Consider the following 26,603-nt stretch of genomic DNA (forward strand, 5'->3'; position numbering starts at 1 on the left):
TTAAGGATCACAGGAATAGACTCTATAAAACAACAAGCAGTGATCAGAAGGAACCTGTTTTCCTTTCTGAAAGGCCAAGGTTGGCATTAAATGCTTTAGCTTACCAGGGATTGAAGGAGGGCTGCACCAGACTGTTGAGGCAAAGCAGATGTGAGCATTCCCCACATATCTGTCCCCACAGTAACTGGAGATCTGGCATCTCTGGAGGTGACTAGGAATCCCCAGTACCCACCTGTCTCTCTCAGCATATTACAAGTTGGGGGAAGTAAGAATCCATTGCATTCACAAGCATGCATAAGGGAATTCAGCTTCTGAACTGTCTGCTGACAGCCAGCACATCTTCCCCCTCCAGGGTGGGATCAGTGGCCCCATCAGGACTCCCACATCCCTGCCCCCAGGTCTTTCTGTCACTGTGTACTTGGTTGTCTCCTCCACTTGAAAGAAAATCAAGAGTCTTCTTTGCACATCTCTAGTGAATAAATTTGAAACCTAGACAGATAAAATGGATAATTTCCCAGAAAGATAGTTTACAAAAATTGACTCCAGTAGAAATAGAAAGTGTAAAGAGACCAATTCCCACAGTATAGAGAAAGCCATCAAGAAACAACTCCACAAAGAAGTGCCAGGTCCAGGCGGCTTCACAGAGGAATTCGACCACAGCTTTAGAGACCAGGGAGTCCCAGGGAGACAGAAATTGTTCCTGAGCATAGACAAGGAAAGAAATCTGAACCTGATAGCACACAAAATAGGACAATATGAGTATCACTCATGAATACTGAAAAATTCTTAAATATTATCTGATGCCACCACCACCTTAAGAAAATAATACAAGTGGAGTCTATACCAGGGATGTTTTCACATAAAGAAATCTAATAATGTATGCCAACATATTAATAGGTCTAAGAAGAATAAAATATTTTTCCATAGATTCTTAAAAAAGCCTTTGATATAATTCAACTCGCATTTGTAATAAAAACTCTGAGGGAGAAAAGAAATAACTAATACTTCCTTTACATAATTCATACACCTCAATTCTAAAGCCAACACTGGAGGTCCTCCTCCAAGGCAAGGATGCCCACTGGCTTCACTATCATGTAACACTCTACTGGAGGTATTAGTTAATACGATTAGACAAGAGAAAACAACAGAGGCACAATCAGAGGCGCTAGCTCAGAGAGGGCAAGATCTGGGTCTCATTCCTCATTGTGACCCTAGGATCTAACACAGTGGGTGCTCAGTAGCTGAATGAGTAAATAAACAATGGTTCATATTAATTGAACGCCTCCATTAACAAAAGCAAAGGTTTACTGCAACACTAGTAACAGATCACATGCTGTGTTGATTTAAATGGATTAACCTATGCAAGGCAGACAACAACCCTGTGAGGCAAGTGGTATTATTTCAGCCATTTCACAGATAAGCTGACAGAGGTCCAGAGAAGCTAGATGACTTGCTCAAGATCACCTTGTAGTAAACAAGGTTTTCAATTCCAGCCCTGCCATGGTCCCAGACGCCTTGCGAACTGGTTTGTATGTGTCTCTCACCAAATGAGAGAATGAGGAACCTCACACAGTTCAGAACACATGATATGGAGCAAGGCTGCCCATTTTGGGAAAATTACTTTACCTCTCTGTGCCTTAGCATCCTCCTCCGTAAAACACGGGTGATAATAGTGCCTGCCTGCTAGGGTTGGAGAGGAATCACATGGGCTAATGAATGTCTGCTACACGCTAAACTCCATAAAACGAGCATCCGAGTTCCCCAAAATTCCCTAATATACCTTCACCAATTCTAACAACAATGTCTGTCCCATTAGCAGTACCTTTCCCTCCTTGGTTTTTGCCAAGCTCATGCCCAGAGTTAAGGGTAGAACTTTACATGCATCACCAATATGTTGCCATCTGGGACAAAACCTAATAACAGGATAAAGGCTAGCGTTCACCCCTGAGGAGTTCTCATACAGAAGCAAAGAGAGGTGACTGCTATTAACATCTGGGTGACCCAGAGCCAGAGACACATCTGGGAGTTCACAGTAGCCTCTCAAAACTCACCATGTCCCTTCTCTTTTTTTTGTCTGGTTTGTTGGTTTGAGACAGGGTTTCCCTCTGATCCATGGGCTGGAGTGTAGTGGCACGATCATGGCTCAGGGCAGCCTCGAACTCCTGTTTAAGAGATTCTCCCACCTAAGCCTCCTGAGTAGCTGGGAAGCTGGGTCTACAGGCATGCGCAACTAGGCTAAATTGTTTTAGTTTTTATTTTTATTAGAGATGAGGTCTTGCTCTGTTGCCCAGGCTGGTCTTAAAGTCCTGGACTCAAGCGATCTTCCCACCTTGACCTCCCAAAGTGTTGGGATTGCAGGCATGAGCCGCTGCTCCCGGCCACGACATCCCTTCTCTTCCTGGGTGCTAACTCTTCTGTGCTGCCTACTTCTCAGCAAAGAGTAAGTGCTTCCCGGATTCCAGAGTATTACTCTGTACTCCTTAAGTGTGGGCTTCATGTAGTAAAGTCTTCCAAAGAGTTTGAAGAAACTGACAAAAGCTACCTCTGCCGGGTAATCAAGGTTAACATCAATGATAAATGATATGGATAGTACACATTTTTTTGTTTTTTGTTTTTTGTTTTTTTGAGACAGAGTCTCACTCTTGTAATCCAGGTAGCCCAGGCTGGAGTGCAGTGGTGCCACCCACCTCACTGCAACCTCCGCCTCCCGGGTTCAAGCAATTCTCCTGCGTCAGCCTCCTGAGTAGCTGGAATTACAGGTGCCTTCCACCATGCCTGGCTAATTTGTGTATTTTTAGTAGAGTTGGGGTTTCACCATGTTGGCCAGGCTGGTCTTGAACTCATGACCTCAGGTGATCCGCCCATCTCAGCCTCCCAAAGTGTTGGGATTACAGGCTTGAGCCACCACGTCTGGCTGGATAGTACATACTCTTGATATGATGTGATGAGAAGGGGCCTTTATCTTTGTGGGCTTCCTCCTGAAACCCTAGAGCCCTAGTCTAACGAAGGGACAGTCTACAATACAACCAACAATCCTCAAAAACAGTGAAGGTCACAAAAAACATTCCCAATCTGAATGAGGCATAAAACTCAATAATGTGTCAATATTGGTTCGTTGATTACAATAAATGCACCATACTAATGTAAAACATTAATAACATGGGGAAACAGGGTAGGGGGTATATGGGAACTCTCTGTGCTATCTTTGCAACTTTTCTGTAAATCTGAAACTGTTCCAAAAAATAAAGTTTTTTTTTAAAAAAAAAAAAAAAAACAGATTCCAGGGCTTTCATTGTGGTCATTTAGATACCCATCTGGTGGCCACCAAGCACCACTTGCCAAGAAAAACTATAAAAAGTACCTCCCTTCAGATTTGGCTTGGAAACTATTTCCCCGGAAATCCCCCCACCCCACCCGACAAGAAAAATAAAAGCTGATTACGAATCTGGGAGGGGTGTGAGTATTTGTTCCCTGAAAAACATGACTTTAATCTTAATGAACAGAAAGACCACGGATGTTAGTGCGGATCATTTGCAGATTCTTAATTGTATCTTTTCAAAGCAAAAGATGTCCTCCAGATTGCAGCTCTAGAAGACTGCTCTCTTCTGCTAATTATTTCCATCTCCAGCCAAAACACAAAATTATTGCTAATGACCATCTCTCGGTATCCAAGTGAAGACAGGATACCCAAAGCTAAAGCAAATCCCTCACCTAAGGTGGCCAGAGAGGACACCGAGGGAAGTTAAAACTTTATTATCTGTCTAACACAGTGCCTGTGGGAAACATCAGGCCACCAAGCCTCCTCGATAGGCTTCCCACACGAGCCAGTGAGCACAAGCCCTTCCTACGCACCAGATGTAGGCAAGCCCAGAGTGCGTCTGGAAGCTACCAACAGGCCTGCCCCTGAGCCTTCAACAAGCATTGGCTGGGCTGGGCTGTCAAAATCAGGAAGCCTGGTTGGGTTTTTTGTTTTTTTCCAAGACAACCTGCTAACCAGAAATACACAGTGAGGTTGGGTGTGTGGCCTCTTCCCGCCCCCCCCCCCCCCAACGAATGCTCCTGTTAAACACGTGAAGTGACAGATGAGCATTGGGCCCAGCCTAGGGAAGTCCCCAGCCCCCAGCGACTGAGGGCACTTGGAGGCACAGAGTGACAAAGTTCAGGCAGAAAGAGCCTGTGTCCTTCTGAATCCACGCCGCAGCTGCCCCCCACCCCACCCCATAGTAGAAGTTCACTTAATATAGCTCAGACCAGTCCTCTCGTGGGTGATAAGTAATGGGTTCAGCAGCAGCAGCAGAACCCAGGGAGGAAATGGGCCGGCCTTATAATACCAAAGTTTTTAACCCTCTCCAGCATCAGACAGACAACCTCTTCCTCAGTTTCAACACAAAGTCCCCATCAACCACTGCTCACAGGAGGTGATGGGAACTGCATGGCCTCACTTCAGTGCCTGGAGGGAAGGAGAAGCCTCCTAGCCTTGATAACTGGGTTCAGCTGCAAGCCCCCCCTTTTTTTTTTTGCAACCCCTCCCTGCTAACTCCATTCTTTGCTTCCTCACCTCCTCCCTCCAAAGGCACAGAAATCATGTCCCTTGCCCTTTGACAACCCAGTCCCAAGCAAGAGGCCAGCAGACGGCACCCGCTCCCCAGCCTTGGGACCTGCCTGCCACCTTTTGTTTTGCTGAGAGTGACCCTCAGGGAGCACTCACAAGCAACCAGAAACCGGTGCCCCTATAGGGCAAGAGGGAGCCAACCACCCCCTAAGGGTGGCAGTGGCCACGGACGCCTCCCCTTCCTGGCACCTGGGTAGGGGTACCCTCCCTCCAGGCCCCTTAGGAAGAGGGGCAGCTGGAGCCAAGAGGACTCCTGTGCCCAGTCCCCAGGCCTGAGCGCCTGGCGGGCTCAGGGGCCAGGCCAGGGGGAGCCTCCACCGACCTTCGTTCGGATTCAAATACTCATAGTCGAAGAGGATGGAGAAGTCAAGCTCGTCTTGGGGGCTGCCCCCGGGCTCGTGGCCTGGGGCGTCCCCGCCGTCAGGTTGGGGCTGCTGCTCGGGGGCGTTCATGGTGCGCAGGGCGGGAGGGCTGCGGGGCTGGGGGCGAGGGCGGGCGCGGCTAGCTCTGGGACCCCTCGCGGGGGGCTGGCGGAGGCGGCTTGAGCGGCAGGGTCCCTTTCCTCGTGGGGACGCACGCCGGGTCCGGGGTCTGCGCGCCTGGAGCAGCGGGTCCTGGACGCGCCCGGGGAAGCTGAGCGGCGGCGGCGACTGCGGCGCGAGCTTCCTGCTCCGGAGGCACCTGTTGCAGCCCGGGGAGGGCGGGGGGGCGCGTGGAGGCGGGGACAGGGCGGCCAGGCCGGCGGGGGCGGGGCCGCCACCCGGGGACCGGAGGGGAGGGGCGCGCGGCCTGGGTTGGCCGGTGCCGGGAGGAAGGTTGCCCGCGGACCTGACCGCACCGTCCTGGGCCACCGCTGGGCGCTGGGGCGGCCGCTGTCTCCCACCCTCCACGGGTGAGCGCGACACGCCGTGCGCGAACCAGGGTCTAGACAAGAAAGCTGCCGCCACTAGGACTTTTGCCCTAAGGGACCCACTGGCCCCACACTTTCCTGCTTTTCTTCTCCATGGGCTGGAAGGGGGTTTCCACCCACTTCTATTGCAGACCCGTGTCTCCAGGCATCTCCGTGTGCCCATGGAGGCGGCATGATTTTCACAGTACTTCAGACACCTGCATGGCCCTGAACTTAAGTCCCCAGCGCCTGGGAAGGAATCAGACTGACAGCCCTAGTCCCCTCGTTACAGCTATGCCTCCTGGCCACCTACCACGTGCCAGGTGCTGGGCATCCAGCAGGAGCCAGACACTGTTGCCCTCAGAAGCTCAGGCTCTGGTAGTGGGAGAGACCTGAAGGAGAGAAACGGGACAAAAAGTATCTCCTTATGGGGCCAGGAGAGAACTCACCAGGGTAAAGGTTGGGGAGGGTTTAGTCCCTTGGGTGGTCAAGGAGGACCTCTCTGGGGAGGTGACATTTGAAGAATCCTGATTGATGAGGCGATCTTGGGGAAGCGTGTTCTGGCTATGAGAACCAAAACACAGAGCCAGAGCTCGAGGGGGCTGGGTGTGCTGGAGGGAGAACGAGGAGTACAGTTCTGATGGGGCGGTTGGCAAGTGACAAACACGCCTGGCTGCTTGTTTAAAGCATGATTCCCAGGCCCCTCCCTGGAGCTTCTGATTCCATAAGTCTGAATACAGACTCGTGGATATGTATTTTTAATTAAGCACCCAACGTGAGCATTAATGAACAGGTACATTTGGCAAATGCTGCATAAGGACCCAGTAACTAAGGAACACCCTCCAATAAAACTCTGCAGGGGCTCTGCCAACTTAACTGAAGTTGGAATCAGACTCACAGAGGTCGAAAAGATCAAAACAGTGTTCTTCAACCCTTCCCACACATTACAATCACCTGGGACACCTTTTCACACACCCGTGCCAGGCTGCAATCCAAACCCACTGAAGCAGAATGTCTGAATTTTGTTTGTTTGGTTGGTTGGTTTTGTTTTTGAGGTGGAGTCTCGCTCTGTCGCCCAGGCTGGAGTGCAGTGGTGCCATCTCGGCTCACTGCAAGCTCCACCTTCTGGGTTCACACCATTCTCCTGCCTCAGCCTCCTGAGTAGCTGGGACTACAGGCACCCGCCACCACGCTCGGCTAATTTTTTGTATTTTTAGTAGCAATGGGGTTTCACCGTGTTAGCCAGGAAGGTCTCGATCTCCTGACCTCGTGATCTGCCCACCCTGGCCTCCCAAAGTGCTGGAATTACAGGCGTGAGCTACCGCACCCGGCCTGATTTTTTTTTTTTTTTTTTTTTTTTTTTTTTTTTAAGTTTCAGATGAATCTAAGGTGCAGCCAGTGTTGAGAATGAGAAGATTAGATGGGAGAGGCCTTAAGATCCTCGTGAGAACCCAGCTTGACCTCAAGTGATTCGAGTCCTTCCCCATGTGCCAGGAGGAATTGAGGACACACACTCTTCAGGGGGAGCCATCTCAGCTCCATTAAGGGGATTTGTGCCAAGCCATCCATCATTCCACAAATATTTATTGAGCACCTGCCTGGCACTGCCACAAGATGTTAGGGATGCAACCATAAACAAGCCACAGCCTCTCCCTTCATCATGTGTATGCCCTAAAAGCAAAGAAGCACAGTTATGAACGGGGTTTTCCAAATTGCACTCAGACCAGTGGTTCTTAACCCAGACTACACATTAGAATCACCTGGAGAACTGTTAAAATTTGTATTCAAATACCTGAGCACCACCAGACGTCGATTTGATCAGAATGTCTGGGGTTGGGACTCAGGCATCAGTATTTTGTAAAAACTCACCAGATGCTTCCAATGTGTGGCCAGAGATGAGAACCACTTTAGTTTAGACTCAAACTCTATTGCAGGGGCCTGGGGCTGGCTCAGGACTCATTTCAGAGTCTTGGGCAGCACCTCCTGGTTGTCAGAGCATAAAGAAATTCCAGCCTTTGTTTCCTAAGGATAAGCACTTCTATGCCATGTGTATCCAACAAGCATCTTGCAGGTGGCTGATGCATTTAGGTGGAGGAGGGAAGAGTGATGACCCCAGCTAGGATACTTATAGACAAGTATCTAGAAAGAGATGGATTCTTCTGGGTCCTTATGACAGGGACCCAAGGTCCAGATGATGAAATTCTGGCCAATAAACAAGAAAACCAGGCTTCCCCTGTGCTTTAGAAAAGGAGAAAAGCTGGGAATGCCTCCCCACATCCTTTCTCATCCCTCCATCCCATAATTATTAGGTGCCACTAAATCTAGTGGACACTTGTTGATTGTGCCTACCCAGAATAATTCCTCTCTTCTTCTCATAACAGCACCCCAGTGTGTTCCTTGGGGAAACTACTCTAAACATAATCTTGTTAGAGCTTTCAACCTAGCTGCTCCACCTTCCCCAAGCAAAGAAGTGGATGAATGACCCAGACTGGGCCAGTCAGAGAATTTTATCTCCACTAGCCTAAGATCCACTAAGGCAGGGGCTATGACCACCTCATTCGCAGCTTTACGTACAATGGATGTGTGGATAAAAGGAGGATGGATAAGTAGATGGATGGATGGCTGGGTGAATGGAGGATGGATGGCTGGAAGATGGATGGATGGATAGGGGATGGTTGGATGAATGGATGGATAATGGATGGAGGAGTGCATGGAGGGTGGATGGATGGAAGGATGGATGGATGGAGGATAAATGGTTGAATGAAGGATACATGGATGGATTGATGGAGGATAGATGGATGAACAGATGGATGAAAGAGTGAATGTGTTGCATGGATGAATGGATCCATTAATCAATGGAAGAGTAGATGTTTGCCTGGATGGATGCAGAGTCTGACTCTCGTTAAAATCCTTAGAGTTTTCTTTAAGGGTCCTCCACCCTGAGGCTTACCCTGGCCACCCAACTGCTAGGGCAAGAACCTAAATTCTTACCCCAACTCCACTTCCTCTTCAGCTACCCAACGATAAAATGAGATATTAAAGGGAGGATCACTTTGCAGCTGATCAAGTGCTACAGGAATTTCAGCCTGAGGCAGGACAGTTCAGGACAGTCTAACTGCCTTCATTGTCCCTCTGAACAGTGGATATATTTTCAAAGCTTCTGGGATTTGGAGTCTGGACTATTGTAATCAGAGTTGTTTAAAAGGAAGTGGTTCAGACTAGGTGCCAACCCATAAAAGAGTTTCTGCTGGACAGTGGGGAGTAAAAGGGTCTTCTTCCCTAAAGGTTACCTTGAAGGGTGGTAGTTCGGGCTGTGGGAAAGGCATATTTTCAATTCAAAAATAAATAATCTGTGCTCTTAGGAACAAGGTCCAGGAGAAGAATGCATGACTTTTATGCACTGAGAGCAACTCTGGGAGGTGGAGGGATGGGGGTGGGATGGCGGCCTTCACAGGGCAGCTCTGTCAACTTTCTCTCTATCCCGTGTCCGGCCTCCTTTGGACACCCTGGCCTTTGAGTTTTTCCCCAGCCTCTCCAACCGAAGTGCAACAGAAAGCTAGTGAAGCTAGTGAGACTTTGAAACTTCCAGCATACATTGGTACTATTTGACCCTGGAACTATTTGGCCCAGGAACTCAGCTCTCTTCAACATGCACTTAATCCCAGAGTCTAATTACAGCCTGAGATAGGTGCCATGAAAGGCAAGGAGAATGTGTTCTGGAGCTTATGTCAAGGAAACCTAATGTAGACAGGGAATTCAGGCAAGGCTGCCCTAGGGAGGCGATGTTTAAGCTGGGACTGGAAGGCTGGTAGAAGTTAGTTGGGGAATGACAAGGGGAGGTACTAACAGAGCAATGAGGGAGTATGTGTAAAGGCTCTGAGGCAGGAGGAAATATGAAACAATAGAGGACTCCAAAGAAGACACGAGTGGCAGGCGCTCAGGGAAGGATGAGAAGATGGTGCAAGATCAGGCTAGGAGGTAAGTGGGGCCCAGGAGACCATGTTGAGAGTTTGGGACCCGAAAGCAATTGGAAACAATTGGAGAGTGTTAGGCAGCACATGACAGAATCATAGGTGAGTTTTTAGAGGATGGCTCTGGGTTCTCTGAGGACGCAGAATTGCAGGGGGCAAGGGTTGAAGCAGGAGGACCAACTAGGCAGTTTTTATAGTCATCCAGGCAAGAGATAATGGGGGCGTGAACTACAGAGATAAGTGGTAGCCATAGAAATAAGAAAACGTGGACGGATTCACGAGACTCATAGACTCTCATCCTTTGGTCCATCTGTGAGTTACCTCTCTTCCTCTTCTAGGCTTCCTTAAAATGGAGCATAATTTGGGTCCACCTGGATAGAAATAGTCAAGAAGCACTGACTCCTGAAGCACCTTCAAGAAGCTCCTCCTGGCTCTGCATCCCCAGGCTGCTTCAAGATTGCCCTGGAGTTACCCACCACCTACAGCTCTGCCTTCCTTTCCACCTTCTGGTAGAAAGCTCATTTTAATCTACAACCTGAGCCTCTCCGCAGAAATCCAGGCTTGTATATCCAATGCCAATCCAACATCTCCACTGGGGCGTCTAACAGGCACCTCAGTGTGAATGTGTCGGAAACCAAAGCCTACGTCTCCAGCTGTTCCTGCCTCATTATGCCTCAACTCAAGTATTGCTCTGCCTGTAATCCAGTTCTCCAATCAAACACCGAAGAGTGGTTCTTGAGTCCTTGTCTCTTCTCATGCCCACATGCAAACCCTCAGCAAATGCAGGCAGTTGCACCAAATGTAACCCAAAGCCACCCATTTCTCACTAACTTCACTATTCTTCCTCCCACCTCCCAAGAATCCAGGCCTTCATTATTTCTTACTTGGACAACTGCAGAAGCCTCCTCCCTGGACTTGCCACTTCCACGTTTGCCCCTGTGTGGAGCAACCAGAGGGAGCCTTTAAAAAATACACATCTGATAAACCCTCCAGTGGCTTCCCATTAAATTAAAATTAAATAGAAAGCCCTTGGTCTGCAAGGCCCTACGTAAGCTACATCCCACCTGGCTCTCCTTGGGTATCATCTCCTGCCATTCTCCCCTTCTCTTACTCCCTCTGCCACCCTGATCGTCCACCTATTCCTTGAAAACGCCCACATGACCCCACTCCAGGGCCTTTGCACCCACCATTCCCTCAGATATTTCCTGGCCGCTACCTCTCTTTGTTCATTTCACAGCTCAAAAGTCACCTCTGAGAGACCTTCCTTGCCTGTCCTAATAAAAATCACATCCCCCGGCATTCTCTGTCTCCTCACCCTGCTTCATGTTCCTCGTTGCCCTTTCCACATGGTATATTTTATTCATATGTATATTTCTTCGTCAGTTTGTTGCCTGTTCCTTTCACTTGAGTGCAGTCCCCACAAGGGCAGGGATATTTGTCTGTTTTCTTCCCTGGGGTATCTAGAGTTGCCAAGTTTAGCAAATACAAATACAGGACACCCAGTTAAATTTGAATTTTAGACAATGAACGCTTTTCTTAGTAGAACTATGTCCCAAATAGTATGTGGGACAGACATAAACTAAGAAGTTATTCATTGTTTACCTGAAATTCAAATTTAAGTGGACATCCTGTATTTTTATCTGGCAACCCCAGCTGTATCCCCAGATTCTAGACTGGTAGCCAGTACATGGTAGGTTCTCACTAAAAAGCAGCTGAAGGAGTGAATGGAAGAATGGCGCCCAACAGAGCTTCTACCTGAGAGATCAATCAGTGAATAAAACTGCACCATGGCCGGGCGCGGTGGCTCAAGCCTGTAATCCCAGAACTTTGGGAGGCCGAGACGGGCGGATCACGAGGTCAGGAGATCGAGACCATCCTGGCTAACACGGTGAAACCCCGTCTCTACTAAAAACTACAAAAAAACTAGCCGGGCGACGTGGCGGCGCCTGTAGTCCTAGCTACCGGGGAGGCTGAGACAGGAGAATGGCGTGAACCCGGGAGGCGGAGCTTGCAGTGAGCTGAGATCCGGCCACAGCACTCCAGCCTGGGTGAAAGAGCGAGACTCCGTCTCAAAAAAAAAAAAAAAAAAAAAAACTGCACCATTAGGAGAATTCAAGTTCCTTCTTTGCTCAGCTTAATGGGACTCAACAGGGATGTCCTGAAATTTAGCAGTGTTTTATAGCCTTGGCAGCCCAGCCTCTAGCCTGGTTCCAATACCTGTAATTATTTGTAGAGAAATAACATTTCATCTGACTCAATGGCTTCAGGGAAATTCTACCTGCACATGTTCCTTAAAAAGAAAAAGAGCCTGGTATGGTTGTGCACACCTGTAGTTCCAGCTACTTGGAGACTGAGATGGAAGGATCGCTCAAGCCCATGAGTTTGAGGCTGCAACGCATGACAATTGCACCTGTGAATAACCACAGCCCTTCAGCCTGGGCAACATAGCAAGACCCCGTCTCCAAAACAAGGAGTGAGGCACAGAAAGAAAAAGACTATTTATAAAAGACAATGTTCTGTTACAGAAAATACATAAAGGTCTTGAGTTTTTTTGGGTTTTTTGTTTGTTTGTTTGTTTTTTGAGATGGAGTTTCGCTCTTGTTGCCCAGGCTGGAGTGCAACAGTGCAATCTCAGCTCACTGCAACTTCTGCCTCCCAGGTTCAAGTGATTCTCCTGCCTCAGCCTATAATAGCTGGGATTACAGGCATGTGCCACCACACCCAGCTAATCTGAGTTATTTATAACAAGACTAGTACATTTGAATCCCTTCCACCCCTTCCAGGCTGACCTTCCTGCTGTAGGTCAACGGCATGAAGACATAAATGTTTGACCAAGCCTGGAGTGATCTTGTGGTACATTAAAGAACAACCCACAGCTGGGATGCCCAGGATCCAAACTGAGTTCTTTCTCTAACTCATTCTGTGACCTTTAAGCAAGACACCTTCTGTGCCTCAGTTTCTCCATCTGTCAAATGGGAGGAGGTGAATTAGATAATACCTGAGTTACCATTTCAGCTCTAAAATTCAAGGATTGTTTAACAAGGAAAACCAAGCTAATCTGAGTAGCAGCCGGGGCTCGCTTCATGGGATGTGACATGCAGAGTCACACAGCACCCCGCACCTGGAACAGCCTGTGCTTAGAAGGAGCCTGCACTTGGTTGAGTGCTCTGCTGTTGACATTTTTTAAATCCTGAATACTTTTTGAACAAGAGGCGATGCATTTTCATTTTGCACAATGCCCTGAAAATTATGCAGCCGGCTCTGATAGTGTACAGATGCTCCTCAACTTATGGTGAGTGACATCCCGATATACCCACGATACACTGAAAATATTGTTGGGTTGAAAATGCATTTAGGCAGGGCATGGTGGTTCATGCCTATAATCCCAGCACTTTGGGAGGCTAAGGCAGGAGGATGGCCTGAGGCCAGGAGTTTGAGACCAGTCTAGGCAACAGAGCAAGACCCCATCTCTGAAAAATAAAAATAGGCCAGGCGCGGTGGCGCAAGCCTGTAATCCCAGCATTTTGGGAGGCCGAGATGGGCGGATCACGAGGTCAGGAGATCGAGACCATCCTGGCTAACACAGTGAAACCCCATCTCTACTAAAAATACAAAAAATGAGCCGGGCGAGGTGGCGGGCACCTGTAGTCCCAGCTACTCGGGAGGCTGAGGCAGGAGAATGGTGTGAACCCGGGAGGCGGAGCTTGCAGTGAGCTGAGATCCGGCCACTGCACTCCAGCCTGGGAGACAGAGAGAGACTCCGTCTCAAAAAAAAAAAAAAAAAAAAAAGAAAAAGAAATTAGCCGGGCTCCCATTTGAACCCCAGGAGCTTCAGGCTGCAGTAAGCCATGATTGCACCACTGCATTCCAACAGAGTAAGACCCATGTCTAAAAAATAATAATAATAGGCCAAGCACAGTGGCTCATACCTGTAATCCCAGCACTTTGGGAAGCCGAGGAGGGTGGATCACCTAAAGTCAGGAGTTCAAGACCAGCCTGGCCAATGTAGTGAAACCCCGTCTCTACTAAAAATATGAAAATTAGCCAGGCACGGTGGCAGGTGCCTGTAATTCCAGCTACTCGGGAGGCTGAGGCAGGAGAATCACTTGAACCTGGGAGGCGGAGGTTGTAGTGAGCCGAGATCGTGCCATTGTGCTCCAGCCTGGGTGACAAGAGTGAAACTCCATCTCAAAAATAATAATAATAATAATATATACAAAGAAAATGCATTTAATATGCTTAACCTGCTGAACACCATAGCTTACTAGCCTACGTTAAACATGCTCAGAACATTTACAGTCACCTACACAATTGATTTTGGACAAAATCACCCAACACAGAGACTACTTTATAATGAGGTGTTGAATATCTTCTGTAATTTATTGAATACTATACTGAAAGAGAAAAACAGAATGGTTTATGGGTACCCAAAGTACAGTTTCTACTGAACTCATATCGCTTTCACACCATCGTAAAGAAATCCTAAATCAAACATCGTAAGTCAGGGACCATCTGTATAACACACAAGTCACAAATTTTCATCATGAACTCCATGTCCTAATAACCTCCCATTATAATAAAACACTGCTTATAAAAGGCAGGCACTGAAACGTTTTAAGTCGGATTCGAAAAGTGGGAACATTCTTTACCAGACTCCAGAAACAATCTCCCTTCAACGGAAGCATTCCCTGGGACTCATGATCACTCTAGGTGTTAATATATAACTTACAGACAGATGCATTTGACTCCAGCAAGGCTGGTACTAGGGTGAGGCAGGAGAGGTAAAATGAGAGAGGGCACCAAAAACTCAGTAATTAGATAACTTATATCTTCACGCCATGTTTTAAAACATCAAAATGCATGCAAAAACAAAAAACAAAAAACAAAACCTTGCTGAACAAGCTATTAGAATTTTAATAAAGACAGGTTAACAGTCCATGTGAGCCATATTGCACCCTAAGGCCAAAGGGAAAATGAGTAATGTTGATCTCGTCTTTATTTAACATTTTTTATTTTTTTTTTGAGACAGGGTCCCACTCTGTCACCCAGGATGGAGTGCAGTGGCGAGAGCGTGGCTTACTGCAGCTTCAACCTCCCGGGCTCAGATGATCCGCTCACCTCAGCCTCCTACTAGCTGGGACTACAGGCTCCTGCCACTACGCCCTGCTTTATTTATTTATTTATTTATTTATTTATTTATTTATTTATTTTAGTAGAGACAAGGTCTCACTATGTTGCCTAGGTTGGTCTCGTACTCCTGGGCTCAAGCTACCACATCTGGCCTTTTTAAAAAAAGTCTATCATGGAGTTTTGGCATTAATTTTGTTTTTAAAATATTATATTAGGTCAGGTGCGGTGGCTCACGCCTGTAATTCCAGCACTTTGGGAGGCCAAGGTGGGTGGATCATGAGGTCAGGAGATCAAGATCATCCTGGCTAACACGGTGAAACCCCATCTCTACTAAAAATACAAAACAATGGCATGAACCTGGGAGGCGGAGCTTGCAGTGAGCCAAGATCGCGCCACTGCACTCCAGCCTGGGTGACAGAGCGAGTCTCCAACTCAAAAAAAAAAAAAAAAAAATTATATTAAACTATGGTTCATCCTGGGCTCACACCTGTAATCCCAACAATTTGGGAGGCCAAGGTGGGAGGATCGCTTGAGCCCAGGAGTTCAAGACCAGCCGGGGCAACATAATGACACCCCATCTTTATGAAGCTGAAACAGGAGGATGGCTTGAGCCCAGGAGGCCGAGGCTGCAGTGAGCCGTGTTCGTGCCACTGCACTCCAGCTCAGGTGACAGAGCAAGTACCTGTCTCACATATGTATACATTTCATATACGTGTGTGTGTGTGTGTGTGTATAGTTGATCCTGATTACTGAATTTCTTGCATTTTGCTCCCCTAAATGCCTCACTGGCTTCCTCATGCTCTTGCAAAGCCATTTTTAGGGATGAGCTCCTTATAGATTGAGAAAACAAGACAGTTTCAAACCTGACTTGTACTTCAATCTATCGTCTCCTACAGAGTCTTTTAAAGCCCAAAGAGGACTTCTCTGTTGTGAGAAAACTATTTTCCAAGAGGGGATTGCAGCAAAATGCCGTTAGCTGAACACACCACCCTCCCCCTGGGCAGGCACTGATGGCCATGCGTACCTCGTAAGACAGCAGGGTTCTACTAAAAGCCAGCACCTAAAATCAACCTGGACTGTAGGAAGATGCCCCATATGACAGCAGCAGAAGTTACAGGTCTGCAGGAGCTCCGCCAAGTCCATCCTGCAAGCATATTATGTTTGGCCTGCTCAGTAATTTCTTTTTAATCTGAACTAACATTTTTATTTTTTTTTAATTTTATATTATTTTAAGTTCTGGGATACATGTGCAGGAGGTGCAGGTTTGTTACATAGGTAAACATGTGTCTTGGTGGTGTGCTGCACCCATCAACCCATCACCTAGGTACTAAGCCCCACATGCATTAGCTATTTATCCTGGTGCTCTCCCTCCCCGACCTTCCCAGCAAGGCCCCAGTGCGTGTTGTTCCCCTCCCTGTGTCCATGTGGAACTAACATTTTTAAATTGGGAGATTTCACATAAAAATCCAAATTTCCAACTTCTAAAAAAAAAAAAAAAAAAAAAAGGCAGGCAGATCCATCCTACTCTAGGCCCGCATTCCCGTATGGACCAATCAGTTGGAGGTGAGTGGAGGCTGTTCCCTGGGGACTCCCCAGCCCTCCCGCACCCCCCGCCCGTTCACCCCAGCCCCCACCTGGCTGCCTCATTCATCTGTGCCACCTGCCGGGAGCCTGTGAGCTTGAGCGCCTGGGCTGCAGGTTCTTAATTCCTTCCACCCTGTACAACTGTACAACTGGTCCCTGTACAACTACTTTGCCCTGGTTTTGTTTCTCCTCTTTGTTCCTTGCTTTCTAGTACATTCCCCTCTGTCTTGGGTAACAATGTTTAGAAGGAGGGTAGGCTCAGTAAACCTACCTTCCCCTTAAGGGATGGTCCTTGCTCTTAACTGAACAGGAGATGCCACCCTCCCTCTGCTAGGGAGGCTCCATCTTCTACTAAAGCAGAGCCTCAAGGGGCAGGACGGGTAGGGCTGGTTATAACGTTAGGGGATAGAGTGTTGGTTAATATCTGCCCATCCCCACAATCATTTCTCACTCAATGTACCTGTCACCCTTGGCCCACTCTCCCCTCCTCAGTCACCCAGGCTGTCTTCCCCTGTATGCCTCAAGATCGTTTCTCTCTCCATTCTCTTTCCTGCCATATTCTTTGCAGACTCAAACATCTGTGCCGATTTCCTAATCTTTGAAGTCAGGGAGTGATGAGGACAAGCTGGCTGACTCAGAGGTACCCATCATCAGCTCCCATCCGCACAACCAAACCCTGGAGCACAACCCCCACTGCCTCCAAAAAAGCACAGGACATCAGCTGCTGTCTCCCTCTTTCTCTTCTCCATCAACACAATCACTAGACCTCACCTAAGCTCACAGTCACTTAGCTTGTAAATGACTTCCCATGAGTATGTCTCCCCCAACATCACAAAAACATCTCTTTCAAATGCAAATGAGCATGTCTCATAGATGTTGGATTTTTCTCCCCACCACCTCGCCAGGCGCTCTGCCTCTGTTAGACTCTCTACAAACACCTCTGGACTCAGTGGCTCAGTGATTGAAGTGGGTCACCAGGACCCTACAGAAAAGACCCCAGAGGCTTGGTGGAAAGTGGATTTGTCCCCGTCAGGAACTCTTGAAAGTTATTGAGCTGGAGGAAAGTAATAAATTGAATTTAAAACAATAAAATAATAGTAAAATGGAAGCTAACAGGAACTGACCACTTTGTCTTTGCTGAAAGTTTCACAGACATGATTTCCTTTCAACCTTAAAACACCTCCATGTGTAAAAATTACTAATAGCCCACTTTTCAGTTAAGGAAACAAAGGCACACAGCAGGTTGTGATGTGACTTGTGAAGTCACACGTGCACCATGGAAATGGTTTTTTCTTACATGAGTCTGATATTCATTACTGAGTCATGCTATTCCTGGGTGATTAGCTAAGGGTAGATTTGCTGAGGGACATTTTTGGATCAAGATGAAACCCTGAAAAGTCTCATGACTGCCAGTGATAGCGGAGGGTGGAGGAGGAGCTGATGAGGGGAATCCAGGACGGGCCATCAAGAAAGCACATCTGAAGTGGTCTGAATATTCACAGGATTGATGGCATCTACCTCTAGATACCAAAGCCAGGGACCATCCCCATGGAACCCTGGGGCTCGAGGAAACACAGTTTGAGAACCCTAAAGGAGAAAACTCTATGGACTGGAAGGCACTGCTTCTGAGCACCTCTTCTGCCCCACACTGGCCCCAGCCATCTCCTTCCTGGGCCACTGCAGCAGCCTCCTGTCTGCCCACCTAGCATTTACTCTGACCTGGCTAGAGGCTGGTCTCCCCTTAATGGGCCGCACGACCATTTGAAAAGGTTCATTAGACCACACATCGCTGTTGCTGAACATTCCCCCAGGGGCTCCTGATTACCCCAAGAATGAACTTCAGACTCCTTACAAGCTCCTACGTGGGCCGAGCGCAGTGGCTCATGCCTGTAATCCCAGCACTTTGGGAGGCCAAGGCGGGCGAATCACGAGGCCAGGAGATCGAGACCATCCTGGCTAACACAGCGAAGCCCCGTCTCTACTAAAAATACAAAAAATTAGTTGGGCATGGTGGTGGGCACCTGTAGTCCCAGCTACTCGGGAGGCTGAGGCAGGAGAATGGCGTGAACCCAGGAGGTGGAGCTTGCAGTGAGCTGAGATGGCACCACTGCACTCCAGCCTGGGGGACAGAGCGAGACTCTGTCTCAAAAAAAAAAAAAAAAGAGAAAAAAGATCCTATATGATCCCGTCCCACAATCTTGTCTCCATCACGCTCCCCCTGCCCTTTCTGGTCCGGCCCCACTGGGCTCCATGCTGTTCACTGAGCGTCCCAAGCACATGCCTCTCCTCAGGGTCTTTGCGCTTATCGCTTATTCTGCCTGGAATGCTCTTCTTCCAGACATCTTACAGGCGGATTCCTCACCACTCAGGGGTCAACCAAAAAAAGATATCGCCTTGGAGAGGAAGGGCCATCCAGCCTGAATGAGGAATCCTACTCCTGTGGATTGAAGCATCCCTCTCCACCCTACCAAAAAAATATATTCAAGTCCTAACTCTAGATCCTGTGAATGGGACCTTATTTGGAAATAGTGTCTTTGCAGATGTAATCAAGTTGAGATGCGGTCATACTAGACCTAAAGGGGTCCAGGCCAATGACAGCTGCCCCGGTGAGAAGAGGAATCAACGCACATGCACTCTGGAAGAAGGTCACATGAAGACAGAGGCAGAGATGCGAGTGACACAGCCACAGGCCACAGAGGGCCCAGGGTCTCCAGGAGCCACTGGAAGCTAGGAGAGACAAGGAAGAGTTTCCTCCTAGAGCCTTCAGAGAAAGCATGGCTCTGACACCTTGATTCAAACTTCTAGCCTCTAGAACTATGAGAGAATAAATGTGTATTGTTTAAAGCCATTCAATTTGTGGTAATTTGTTACAGCAGCCACTGGAAACTAATACACACCCACCCACCACACACACACACACACGCACACACACCCCAAGTCATTCGCAACTCCATTATCCTTTTAACAATGACAGTGGCCTTTTGACTTCCTTTGGTCCCTGGTCGTTAATGGCCTCTGAAGTCATCCTGGCTATTTCCTGGCAAGCCTCATGAGGGTATGCTCTGTATCTGCCTCGTTCACCGCTGAATCCCCAGCATCTTGGAAAGTACCCGGCACATGGTAGATCCCTAAAAATATTGATGAAGATACATTAAATGATCGAGGGGGCATTTAAGAGGAGATGGAAATTGGGCTGGGCCTTCAAGAAAGATGTGAAGGAAAGGAGAGAAACCCAGAGAGGAAGCCTCACTCGAGCACAGGCAAAGAGAAGGACCAAGAGTGCCTGTGAGGAGGAGTGATAGCACAGGCAAAGACTGGCATGGAAAGCAGCAATTTTACTGGAGGTCGGAGCCCTGGAGTGTCAGGGGAAAGAAACACCCAGCTGGGCTTCAGCCACCCAGAGAAGCTCTGAGAAAAGGAGCCCTGGATAGATCCATTGTGACAGAGAGCCAGAGGGAGGGGATGGGGGCTGCTAGGAGTCATTGCATGGTGCAGAAAGTCAAGCAGGAAGGGAAGAGACTCCCGTGACTCCAGACTTTGTGGTGGGCTGGCTCCTTTAGGGGGCTGGGGCCTTCCTCTCCAGCTCATCTTGGCTAAATAGTCCTGCTGCAAGAAGCAGTAAGGACTGAACCTATGGAGCCCTTAAAAGTCAAGCTTTTGGCATCAGCCGGGCCTAGGGCTGCCCCACAAAATGCCTTGACCACTCCCCGTGTTCTCTAAAAGGAGGCTCCTATTCTATACCAACCTCTCAGGGTTTTTTGGACGTGTGTGAAAAGCCAACGAGATAATATCTGTAAAGTGGCTGGCCTTAGGGTACATGTCCAATAGGGAAAAGATGACCACCCTATTGTTATTATTATTCAGCATTACAGTCAGGGAGCAACAGGGGTGTGGGGTTGAATCCAAGCTCCACCACTCGCTAGGGCTGTGACCCTGGTGAGTGACTCTATCTCCCTGTGCAAAATGGGGAGAACTGGAGAGAGGATGCTTGAGGTGGCACATGAAAGCCCTTGGCATGGTGCCTAACACACGGTTGACACTCAGTGAGTGGTGGCTGCTGTCATTGTCATTGTCGTTTGTGGCTTGTCGCTGTTATTGGGGGCTTATTTATTCCAGACAAGAGGAATGTGAATACCTGTTGGATGGCCCAGGAGAAATCCTACTGAGGTCACCAGCTCCAGCTGGGAAAATGTGGCAGTCAAAAGGTCACTATCATTGTTTTTTTTTTTTGGTTTTTTTTTTTTTTTTTGAGATGGAGTCTCGCTCTGTCACCCAAGCTGGAGTGCACTGGCCAGATCTCAGCTCACTGCAAGCTCCGCCTCCCGGGTTCACGCCATTCTCCTGCCTCAGCCTCCCGACTAGCTAGGACTACAGGCGCCCGCCACCTCGCCCGGCTAGTTTTTTGTATTTTTTAGTAGAGACGGGGTTTCACCGTGTTAGCCAGGATGGTCTCGATCTCCTGACCTTGTGATCCACCCGCCTCGGCCTCCCAAAGTGCTGGGATTACAGGCTTGAGCCACCGCGCCCGGCTATCATTGTTAAAAGGAAGCAGAAGACAGTGAGACACAATGAGAGTGCGGGCCTTCAGCTTGTCCGAATGCTGTGGTCTTAACAAGCCACAGAACTTCTCCTGTGCTGCACTCCTTCATAACTTATTCATTCATCCATCCATTTAACCAAAAGAATTACTGAGCACCTACTAAGTGCCAGGCACTCTCCTAGCACTGAGGGTACAGTGGTGACCAAGGCAGGTGTGGTTTCTGGTTGCTGGAGTTCAAATCTGTTGGAGGACACGGACAGATACCATCAGTGTGATTAGTACCAGGATGCAGGCAGCACAGGACAGAGGCCAGCAGAGCCCAGAGGAGGCCTCCCATCCAGGCTGGGCAGTTAGAGATTCTCAAATTCCTGTTTTAGCAAAGGAACAAAAACAGGAACCTGGCTGGCCACGGTGGCTCATGCCTGTAAACTCAGCACTTTGGGAGGCCGAGGTGGGAGTATTACTTGAGCCCAAAAATTCAAGACCAGCCTGGGAATCATAGCAAGATCCCATCTCTACAAACAATTTAAAAAGTCAGCCAAGTATGGTGGGGCCCACCTCCAGTCCCAGCTACCCAGTAGGCTGAGGTGGGAAGATTGCTTGAGCCTGGGAGGTCAAGGATACAGTGAGCTGTGATCACACCACTGCACTCCATCCTGGACAACAGAGTGAGACCCTGTCTCAAAAATAAAAAAATAGAAACTTGACTGGCTTCTTCCAGTCTGGAAGTCTAAATAATCAGTCATTTACATATTAAGTGTGAGCTATCCAATGAAAAAACTGTGAGAAAGTATTTAGCAATTGGATTTAGACATTGGGTTTTTTTTTGGGGGGGGGGGCGAGGTAAATGTTGAAATAATAAATTACACAATAGTAATGACAGCAATTATTTTTTGAATGGATACCTTAGGATTATATTGTTTATTAAAGGACTGAGAACTTCCATAGATTATTTGCTGTTTGCCCTGCTTCCTAACACCCTCCAAAGACTTCTACTGCCTGGGACTCTCCCCAAAATTCAGCAAATAAATAGTTAAAACCTGGCCCAGCAGAGAAGTGTCTAGGGACCCTGCTCCTATGGTTCTGATTGGTTTATACCCAGTTATTACATTTATTAAATATTATTCTGGGTAATATTAATATCACTCATAACATGGGGAAACTGAGGCGCAAGTGAAGTAACACACACAAGAGGCCAAGATTTAAACCTCTGCTTCAGACCTCAAGCTGTTAACCTCTTGGATAGCAGCAATGTTACCTGGGTCCCAGTGGAGACTCACAGAAATAGGGGACCCGATCCCTGTCCTCAGGGGGCTTGTAATCAAACCAAAGAAAGTTCTTAAGAAAGCTAGTCAGGGGAGTGTCTGGTGAACTTGCGATTCTCTCTGGAGTCTGAGAAGAGAGGCTTGCAAGCTGGGGGGGCTTCCTGGATGAAGGGCCATATGGGTAGCAAGGGAAAGACTAGCCAGGAGGAGGGGTGCCTGGGAGGGGCTCTCAGTACAGAAAGCCGCAGGGGCTTTGGAGCTGCCACACTGGCTGCTGTGGACTTTCTTCTACTAAGAGTGGGAGTCTTGTGCTTTTACTTCCCTGAGGGAAATCAAAGCAAGGAGCCCTCACTAACGTACAAATCAGCTGCTGCCTCAGTTTCCCCATCTCTAACAATAAGACTTATACCCTCCACATCCCCCCATATGTCTCTTTCCCTTCCAGCATATGTCAGGGAACAACGTGGTATTGGGGAAAGATCCCAGAACCAGGATCTGGTCCCACTTCAGTCGCCTCATCTGTCAAATGGTATAAAATATTATGATGTTAGTGAGTTTCAGAGACAGCAGAGCAGGTCAAGAGCCTGGGTTCAAATTAGGGCCCTACCACTTTCTTCTTGGGTGACACTTGGCCCATTGCCACACATCTCTGTGCCCCACCCCTCCTCCAGGAAGGATACCATGATTGCAGTAGTTATCATCTACAGTGCTATAACAATTAAAAGGCTTAATGCTTGAAGAGCCCTTAGCCCCTTGTCCTACTCCAGTCAATGCTCAATTTATGTTTGCTGTCACCATCTAGGGCAGGAATTGAGCACTCACTGTGTGCCAGGCACTGTGCTCCTTATCTGCTATGTGACCTTGGGCAAAGCTGGGTCTCACTATCCTCAACTGTCAGATAACACCATTTGGTGTGTGTTTACTGCATGCTAAGCTGAGTGTTTTACACGCACCATTTCATACAATGCTCTCAACAATCCTATGAAGTTGATACTATCATTATTCCTATTTTGCAAATGAAAAAATTGAGGCTTCACAAGCCAAGATCTTAACCCTATCTCTGTCTTTGTAAAGTTCCAGTAAGTTTAAAAGTACTTTGGAAAGTAGAAAGTACTGCATCTCTTCAAAGAATGTTTACTGTCAAATCCAGTTTCTCCACAGCATCAGTTATTGTTTTGCATCTTTAATATAACAGGATTTGCAGCTAATGTTGATGGAGCATTGACTATGAGCAAGACACCATTTTCGGTGCCTTGTCTGTTTTACCTCATTGAGTCTCATAACAACCCTGGAAGAGAGGCGCAATTATTGGCTCTATTTTACAGATGAGAAAAGTGTGGCACAGAGAAGTTAAGTCACTTGCCCAAGATCACACAGTTGTGATGTGGCCAAGCAGAAATTCTAATGCAAGCAGAAGGCAGGGAGTCTGGGTTTGGGAGAGAACAAAGCTCACCCTGGGTGTGTTTATTCCTGAAATAGTTTTCATCATCTCACTTCAGATAAAACTGAGCACACCTCTTTCAAATCTTCAGTTTTTCGCAGGACCAATGCTGCTTTCTGTGCAGAAAGTTTGGAATTTTTTTAAATGCAAATACTTCTCTTCTCCAATTAATGACCCCACCCATCTGCATGCACGCTGTTGTCTGTGTCTGAGTCTAAGGGGGGATTGGGCTCTCCCTCAAGACCACTGTGCAGGGCATAGTGGGAGCATTTGGATCAGCCTGTGTCAAGCCAACTGTCTCTGGTGCCTGGAATTGCATTCTATGTGCCCAGTTGCCTTGGCAGACCAAGTGTGGTTCGCCTGGAACAATCTGGTGCCCTTGTCTCCCACATGTACACATACACACACTGGCGTGCACACACCCACAATCCGTGCATGCATGAACATGGGCTGGGGAGGATAGCTATTGAACATGCACACACAAAATACACACACTTTGAAACCTTAGCAGAGCTAGTTCACACACCTGGGGCACAGAGTTAGCAGCCTCCATAAAATTCGAGGCTTGTGTTAGATCACACAGTAAAACAGAAGCCCAGTTTCTCATCCAAGTTCTTTCTCTCTCTCTCTCTCTCTCTCTCTCTCTCTTTCCAAATAGAGCTAAATTTGGCATTAGGCTGACCTCCACCCCCACCATCAGAACATCAAATGCCCGGTTTCAGTATTTATGACAGTAAAAACCCTTTCCCGCCCTTAATATCTGTGTCGTCTGTCTGAGAGCATTGCTTTTCAGATGATGCGATATCAGTAAAAAATTTTTTGCCATTATGTCATAGGCTTGACCACTAGCAGAGGACAGGATAAACCGGTACCCGTTCAAACGTTCAAAGTCCTGGCAGGGTCTTGCTTTCAAAAGCGCAGCTCAGCTAAAAATATGTGTCATTGAGGTCTGCCGTGGCAAAGCACACCATTTACCTAACCCAAGGCATTTGGCTTCAATTTAGTTAAAAAAAGAAAGAAAGGAAGAAAGAAAGAAAGAAAGGAAGGAAGGAAGGAAGGAAGGAAGGAAGGAAGGAAGGAAGGAAGGAAGGAAGGAAGGAAGGAAGGAAGGAAGGAAAGAAAGAAAAAGCCTCTCAGGTTTATTTACTGAAATTGTCATTTCTTATCCCCCACCCCCCGAACTTTAATCAGCCACGCAAAGCACAAAACCTACATTCAACTCTGATTTTATGACACGAGGCTAACTCCTCCTCCGCGAATTTATTTCACTTAACTTTCAAAGCCCTTCCCACTTGGCAGCCAGGCCGCGCAGCCCCCAACGCAGTGCTCCCCTCTGAAAAACACAACGCTTTGCCCATTTCCACTTTTAAAGAACGATTCATTATTATGGAGCCAAAGTCCCTCCGCAATCCCGACCAGATGCGACATTTTCAGATCTTATGCTCCTTATAGTCAACCCCCTCCCATAAGATCCAAGTGGTGTGATACCAGGACTAAATCCAAGAGAAGGGGGAAAGAAGCAGAAACAGGGAAAGTACAGTGTAATCAGATCCCCAAACAAACTGATGGTACATTGCATTTTAAAGGAGTAGCTGGAGGACTCTATCCAGCAGGCACATCAAAAAAGGGGAAGAAAATGGTTTAAATGTCCCAGAGCATCAGCTGCTGTTGTAACTGTTAGAAAGCAAAGTCTTCCTTACTATACTTGCTGTATAGTAAAATGCCAAGCCTGTTCTCTTAAAAGAAAAAAAAAGTAATAATAATAATAATAACAACAACAATAATAATAATAATAATAATAATAATAATAATACTGCAGCGTTATGGCATTTGCTGTCAAAAGCCGAGTGCTGAAACGGTTAAACAGCCAGCGGTTAGTAGCGAGAATCCCTCCCGGTGTCCCGTGGAGGGGAAAATCCTCCCGACAGACTGGCCTAGGGAATCCCGGCCCGGGACACTTCCCTGCCCCCGCGCAAAGTTGTCCAAAGTCGCCTTCCCAAGCGTCCCTTCCCTGGCCGGGGCGCGGGCGCCCCTCCGCGGGCCACGCTACCTGTGCGCCCAGGGCGAGCGGGGTCCCCAGGCCTCCCGCGCCGACCTCTGCCCGGAGCTGAAAGTGCTGCCCGGGACGGGAGCAGCAGGAAAGGGCCGGGAGGAGCGAGCGGAAAAGACTGGAAGGGATCGAGAGTCAGTTACCTTGGTCCACAGACCCCATGATGCGGAGGGGATGGCAGTGCCCCAGTCTGAACGCAGCCTCTCTCTGCATCTGGAGGGGACGGGGACTTGGCGCGTGTTTGGAAAGGGGGGTCTGTTTGTATCGACCAGCAGCCGAGGGGGCGCCGTCTTCTCTACCGCTTGCCCGCGGGGCAGCCCTGGCCGAGGAGCCTCGGAGCGACCCGGGAGCTGCGCGCTTCCCGGCTCCCGGCTCGGCGGAGTCGGCGCAGCTCCGCGATCGGGCTTACTCCAGAGGCAACGCGACTTCCTTCCCCGCGCTCCGTGTTTATAGGCTTTCAATGCAGTAAAATAACGGGATTCCCTCACTGTTTCCTCCTGTTTATCCAGCGCCATGGAAACCACTGGATCCCGTCCATCTCCAAAACTAAGGGCTTTCCTGCAAACTTCACACTCAGGAATCCATGACGTCGCCTCCTCCGCGGCCAGCCAGCTCCGTGGCTCCTTCGGCCGCCAGCACAAGTCCCTGATTGTTCGGGAGAAAAGTCTAGGAGAGGGAGCGAAGCGGGCGACGGCGAGAAGAAGGGGGTGGGGGTGTGCGAGTGTCCAAGTCAGCCCTGCAGGAGCTCCAGGCGGCTGTTTGCAAGGAGTGCCCCAGCCACCGCCTTCCCTGGCCCGCGGCAGCTTTTCATAAATCAAGCCCGAGACTCGCAAGCCCCCCATTTGCCAAGAGGGCGCCTCTTGGAGAAAGCTGCCCAGGGTTCAAACCAACACCCCAGGTTGTCCAAGCTCCTGGACATTCGCCCAGGGGCCCTTCCCAGTCCCTCACGGCCTCTGGCTGCCCAGATTTTTGTGTGTTCAGGGATGGTGGGGAGGAGGAAGAGGAGAAGGAGGAGGAAGGAAAAGAAATAAATAACGGTGCCTCGTGTCAACTCTCCAACTTCGAGAATTTTTTTTTTCAAAGAGTTTATTTTTAGATTCATTTAGAAAATCCAAGGTTTC

The 26,603-nt window shown here is 48.3% G+C and overlaps 1 protein-coding gene across 9 annotated transcripts in view; it reads right to left on the reverse strand.

Annotated features, from left to right (window-relative positions):
- The window catches only part of NFATC2 (nuclear factor of activated T cells 2), a 179,991-nt gene extending 154,086 nt beyond the window's left edge, over positions 1-25,905 (reverse strand). For 4 of the 9 annotated variants that reach the window (XM_030914626.1, XM_010363370.2, XM_030914625.1 and 1 more), the window contains exon 1: positions 4,935-5,277. In XM_030914626.1, the coding sequence (XP_030770486.1) occupies positions 4,935-5,064 (130 nt within the window). In that variant the 5' untranslated portion in view covers positions 5,065-5,277. Of the gene's footprint in view, positions 1-2,051; positions 2,074-4,934; positions 5,284-25,625 lie in introns of those variants that run through there. The other 5 variants (XM_010363374.2, XM_010363376.2, XM_010363375.2 and 2 more) reach the window with 3 other exon arrangements.
- Positions 25,906-26,603: the final 698 nt, after the last annotated feature.

Source organism: Rhinopithecus roxellana, chromosome 13 (assembly GCF_007565055.1).
Source record: "Rhinopithecus roxellana isolate Shanxi Qingling chromosome 13, ASM756505v1, whole genome shotgun sequence".
In the NCBI taxonomy this organism is placed as follows: Eukaryota; Metazoa; Chordata; class Mammalia; order Primates; family Cercopithecidae; genus Rhinopithecus; species Rhinopithecus roxellana.